This window comes from Pan paniscus, chromosome 23, assembly GCF_029289425.2.
Source record: "Pan paniscus chromosome 23, NHGRI_mPanPan1-v2.0_pri, whole genome shotgun sequence".
In the NCBI taxonomy this organism is placed as follows: domain Eukaryota; kingdom Metazoa; phylum Chordata; class Mammalia; order Primates; family Hominidae; genus Pan; species Pan paniscus.
In genome coordinates this window covers 38,674,508-38,680,507 of record NC_085927.1, presented here as the reverse complement: position 1 = coordinate 38,680,507, position 6,000 = coordinate 38,674,508, and the positions used below count along the sequence as shown (strand labels likewise).

Genomic DNA, 6,000 nt, shown 5'->3' with positions numbered 1-6,000 from the left:
CACACAGGCTGGAGTGCAGTGGCGCGATCTTGGCTCACTGCAACTTCTGCCTCCCAGGTTGAAGCGATTCTTCTGCCCCAGTCTCCTGAGTTGTGGGGAATACAGGCACCCACCACCACACCCAGCTAATCTTCGTATTTTTAGCAGAGATGGAGTTTCACCACACTGCCCAGGCTGGTCTCAAACTCCTGACCTCAAATGATCTGCCCGCCTCAGCCTCCTAAAGTGCTGGGATTACCCGCATGAGACACTGTGCCCAGCCCTGGTGTAGTGTTTTTCGTAATTTTAGAATGTATGTCTTCTACTTACATTAAAAAATAGTAAACTATAAAACAGCCTCAGGCAGGTCCTTCAGGAAGTATTTTGGAAGAAGAAGGCATTGTTATCACAGGAGATGACAGCTCCATGCGTGTTATTGCCCAGGCTGGAGTGCAATGGCATGATCTTGGCTCACTGCAACCTCCGCCTCCTGGGTTCAAGCGATTCTCCTGCCTCAGTCTCCTGAGTAGCTGGGATTACAGGTGCACATCACCATGCCTGGCTAAGTTCTGTATTTTTAGTAGAGATGAGGGTTTCACCGCCTTGGCCAGGATGGTCTCGAACTCCTGACCTCAAATGATCTGCCTGCCTCAGCCTCCCAAAGTGCTGGGATTACAGGTGTGAGACACCACGACTGGCAAAATTTTTTAAGATAAATTTCAGTAAGCTAAGGTTAATTTATTGTAAAGCTTTAAAATATTTTGGTGTAGCTTAAGCATATGGTGTTTATAAAGTCTGCAGTAGTGTACAGTAAGGTCCTATGCCTTCACACTCAGTGACTCATCCACAGCATCTTCCAGTCCTGCAAGCTCCTTTCATGGTAAGTGCCCTATACAGGAGTACCATTTTAAAATCTCTTATACTCTATTCTTACTGTACCTTCTCTATGTTCAGGTACACAAGTACTTACATTGTGTTATAATTGCCTATAGTATATTCAGTAAAGTATCAGGCTGTAGAGGTGTGTAGCCTAGGAGCAATAGGCTACGCCATACAGCCTAGGTGTGTAGTAGGCTATACAAGCCTATACAAGGTTTGTGTAAATGCACTTTGCTGTTTGCACTATGATGCAATCACCTAAGGAGGCATTTCTCAGAACCATCCCGTGATTAAGAGAGGCATGATCGTACAGTCATCATCTCCCTGAAAGCTCAGTCAACCCTGTGCAGTGCTACTGCCACACTCCCCTTTTGCACATGTAGAAATCAAGGATCTTTGGCTCCTCTGAGTGACTTGTTCAAGGTTTCTCAGTTTTCAAGAGATGGAGGCGGGACTTGAATTGAGATTTCCCTTTCTTGAGAACCTGTGGTCCTTAACCATTAAAACCACTTAAGAGGTCTTCTCTCTTGATCACTACCTACTAAGTGCTAGGCGCGGTGCTGAGGCTTTCTCTTATTATTATATTGAGTCCTTATATTTAGGAGAAACAGGCCGTGCGCGGTGGCTCACACCTGTAATCTCAGCACTTTGGGAGGCCGAGGTGGGAGGATCACCAGGTCAGGAGATAAAGACCATCCTGGCTAACACGCTGAAACCCCATCTCTACTAAAAATACAAAAATTAGCCGGGCGTGGTGGCCGGCGCCTGTAGTCCCAGCTACTGGGGAGGCTGAGGCAGGAGAATGGCATGAACCCGGGAGGCGGAGCTTGCAGTGAGCTGAGATCGCGCCACAGCACTCCAGCCTGCGTGACAGACCAAGACATCGTCTCAAAAAAGAAAAAAAAAAAAAAAAGATTTAGGAGAAACAAGTCCCGAAGCCCTGACCCTAACACGCAAGGGTTAGTGGAGATGTGGGACTTGAACTCAGCTTCTCCATTGAGTCTGGCTGTCTCCGGGACGCAGGCACGTGCTTGCACACCTCCACGATGGCGATCCCGCCCCCTTAGTAGCGTCCTTAGCTAGGCACTTCTTGCGGGGAAGTTCCTCTTGGCCCGGACCGTCGTCCCAGGCCCCGCGTCGTGGGGGAAGCGAAAGTGGCAGTGTGGGGAAATGGCCGAGGGGTCGGGTCCGGGGTGGTCTGCAGAGAGGCAGGCGGCGGTGCGGAGCCGGGAACCGCGCGCTCACCCGCCGAGTCCGACGGGCCCGGCGGGGGTGGGCGAGACACTGGGAACAGCGGCCAGCTCCAGAGGGCGCGAGGCGGGGCGCGCGGGGAGGGGGCGCGGCGAACGCGCGCGTGCGCGGTGCATGTGTGGGCCCGCGGGGGCGCGCGCGCGGTTCGGGGGCAGTGAGGGGCGCCGCGGCGGCGCGCAGCACGGCGGGAACATGGCGCGCGGAACCGGCGCGCGCGCCTAGCTGGCGGGACCGTTAGCTCGAGGCGGACGCGGCCCGGGCCCCGTGGGGATGGAGCAGTCGCCGCCGCCGGCGCCCGAGCCGACCCAAGGGCCGACCCCCGCAAGGAACCGAAGGCGGCGGGAGCCAGAGTCGCCGCCGGCGTCGGCGCCGGTGAGTGCGTGAGGGGCTCGGGCCGGGAGACTTTCTTTGTGAAACTCCGGCGGTGGGAGCCGGGCCGGGCCTCAGCGGCTGAGGAGCGCCTGCGAGGCGGAAGGCGTCTCGCAGTCCGGGTTCGATCCCAGCCGCGAGCCGTGAGGCGGCGGGACCTGGTCCGCCGCCTGCCTGCCTCAGTTTCCGCGCGAGTGTGTGTGGATGTGTGTGGGTGTGTGAGGGTGTGTATGGGTGTTGGCCTGCGCACACCGGGGGGGGGGTGTCGGTATACAGTCAGCGCCTAATGCGCGCGGCGCCTCCCCCTTCCCCCCAGCCCCCGTGGGGCGGAACCTGGGGACTGGAGTCCACCGGAGCGGTAGGCGGCACCCGCGGTGAGACAGGTGTCGGCGCAGCCCGGGATGCTCAGGTGCTACCTTTCCGGGGTGGGGTTTGTGAGGAGTGAGCTCTTCGTCCCCGGAGGCGAGCAAGTCTGTCGGTGGCTCATCACAGAGCGTTGTTTTGGAAAGCGTTCCACCCACCTCAGCTTCGTGCTGTGTTTGGGCCACTAGTCAGGGGGAAGGATGCTGAGCGACATGGACTTTAGAGGTGGGGCTCCCGCTGGACGGGATGGCTCTGGGCTCTCGAGCTTACCCCCACCCTTGCCTCCCAAACCCGTTAGAGCGTGGGAATCATTGGGAGCACCTGATAAAAATGCCACGGACTGTGGCTCACCAAAGCAGGGAAGCCGATTTTGAACTTAAACAAGCTCCGAAGTTATGATCAGGCGAGCTTGGCAAGCACTGTTTTAGAGAGTAGGCTTCCTGCAAGCAGGAGCCGGTTTTGTGTATACCTCACCATGGCATCTTGGTACCTGGCATGGTGCCTGACACACTGTAGATGATCAGAAAATATCTGTAGAAAGTCTAAATTATTAGGGAGAGTGCAGCATAGGAGTTCTTGAGACATTTTCAGGAGCTTCTTGAGATTAATATCTCAGATTTATTTTACAGTATATGATTTTTCTCAACTCCCAACTTTGTGATTGTGTTCAATGCCATGTTTTCAGTATGTTTTAGGCAAAAGCAGGGTACATGTTGCTTAGTATACACTATCCACTAGGCCGGGTGCGGTGGCTCACTCCTGTAATCTCAGCACTTTGGGAGGCAGATTGCTTGAGCCCAGGGGCTTGAGGCTGTAGTGAGCCAAGGAGTTAGAGACCAGTGTGGGAAACATAGCGAGACTCGTTCGTCTCCGCAAAAATTAGCTGGGTGTGGTAGCGTGCACTTGCAGTCTCAGCTACTCTGGAGGCTGAGGTGGGAGGATCGCTTGAGCTCAGGAAGTACAAGTTGCAGTGAGCCAAGGTTGTGCCACTGCATTCCAGCCTGGATAACACAACGAAACCCAGTCTCTTAAATAAGTAAATAAATACATAAATGATTATGTATACTCCAGCTAGGTTGAAATTAATTCTGAATCAACATTCTAAATTAAAATATGCATGTTTCTTTCTCTTCATCATTTGGGAACACTAGGCTTTTAGGATTTCATTCCATTGGGGCAGGTAAGTATCTACATTTTTGACAAAGCAAATATGAATTACTGTTAATTCAAGAAAGGTGGGAATTTGCTTAAACCTGAGTATTTGTAGTCTTTGTGATTTTTTAAATTTTTAATTTAAATTTTCTTCTTTTTCTTTTTTTTTTTTGAGACGGAGCCTCACTCTGTCTTCCAGGCTGGAGTGCAGTAGCACAATCTCAGGTCACTGCAACCTCCACCTCCCGAATTCAAGCGATTCCCCTGCCTCAGCCTCTGGTGTAGCTGGCATTACAAGTATGTGCCAGCATGCCCAGCTAATTTATGTATTTTTAGTAGAGAGGAGGTTTCACTGTGTTGCCCAGGCTGGTCCCAAACTCCTTGACCTCAAGTGATCTGCCCACCTTGGCCTCCCAAAGTGCTGAGATTACACGCGTGAGCCATGGCACCTGGCCTTATTTTTATTTTTTTGAGACAGAGTCTCAGTCTGTCGCCCAGGTTGAGTGCTGTGGCATGATCTCCGCTCACTGCAACCTCCACCTCCCGGATTCCAGCGATTCTAATGCCTCAGCCTCTTGAGTAGCTGGGGTTACTAGACCTGGCTAATTTTTGTTGTATTATTTTAGTAGAGACTGGGTTTCCCTATGTTGGCCAGGCTGCTCTGGAACTCCTGGCCTCTAGTGATCCACCTGCCTCGTCTTCCCAAAGTGCTGGAATTACAGGCGTGAGCCACTGCCCCCAGCCAATCTTTGTGATATTTTGAAATTGAGGTTTATATTTTGTTCAGAGTCAAAGCTAAAATAGAATTGTTTGAAAATTAATATTTCAGGAACTATTTTTTAATTAAATTGAATTTTATTTTATTGGTTTCATTTCAGTAGGGTTTTAACTTAATATATATATATATATATATATATTTTTTTTTTTTTTTTTCCTGAGATGGAGTCTTGCTCTGTCACCCAGGCTGGAGTGCAATGGCATGATCTTGGCCTCACTGCAGCCTCCACCCTCCTGGCTCAAGCAATTCTCCTGCCTTAGCCTCCCAAGTAGCTGGGAATACAGGTGCCCACCGCCATGCCCGGCTAATTTTTGTATTTTTAGTAGAGATGGGGTTTCACCATGTTGTCCAGGCTGGTTTTGAACTCCCGATCTCAAATGATCCGCCCTCCTCGGGCTCGCAAGTGCTGGGATTACAGGCGTGAGCCACCGCGCCTGGCCTAAAAAATATTTTTAAAGACAGGATCTAGCTGTGTTGCCTCAGCTAGTCTTGAACTCCCAGTCTTGACCTCAAGTGATCCTTCTGCCTCAGCCTTCTGAGTAGCTGGAAGCACAACTGTGAGCCACCACACCTGGCTTTTTTTTTTATTTCTAATAAAAAAATAGAGTTTCTTGTTTCACTGGACAAAATATGCATATATAGGAAGGAAAGACTTTTGGACTTGAGATTGCGCTGAAGAAGAAAAATGGAAAAATTAGGCATTTTAGTCTCTCAGTGTGTTATTTTTGTAGCTTATACAGATATGTCTTTTTAAAGTGTCTTTAAAAAGCTTTATTGAGATAAAGATAAATGAGATAAATTCACCTACCATGAAATCCCCTTGAGTGCAGAATTTTGTGGTTTATAATATGTTCACAGAATCACACAAACAGGACAGGTATCTAGATACTTTCAGACCATTTTCATCAGTCCACAAGAAATCCCATACCCATTAGCAGTCATCCTTATTCCCTTTTCCCCTAGTCCCTGGCAATAACTAGCCTACTTTCTGTCTCTGAGTTTAGCTCTTCTGGAGGTTTCACAGAATGAAATCTTACTACATATGGTCTTTTGTGATTGACTTATTTCATGTGGCACAGTGTTTTCAAGGTTTATCCATGCTGTAGCGTATATCAGCACTTCATTCTTTTTTAATGCTGAGTAATCTTTTGAATGGATATACCATATTTTATCAGTTCCTCTGTTGATAGGCACGTGAGCTTTTTTTCCAATTTTCGGCTATTATGAAT

General features: G+C 49.8%; 1 protein-coding gene across 2 annotated transcripts in view; it reads left to right on the top strand.

Moving 5' to 3' along the window:
• The first annotated feature begins 2,229 nt into the window (after nucleotides 1-2,229).
• TTC28 (tetratricopeptide repeat domain 28) overlaps nucleotides 2,230-6,000 on the top strand; it is a 704,109-nt gene continuing 700,338 nt past the window's right edge. The window contains exon 1 of one of the 2 annotated variants that reach the window (XM_034949042.3): nucleotides 2,230-2,481. In XM_034949042.3, coding sequence (XP_034804933.2) covers nucleotides 2,380-2,481 — 102 coding nt within the window. In that variant the 5' untranslated portion in view covers nucleotides 2,230-2,379. The remainder of the gene's footprint in view (nucleotides 2,482-6,000) is intronic. The other variant, XM_034949043.4, reaches the window with a different exon arrangement.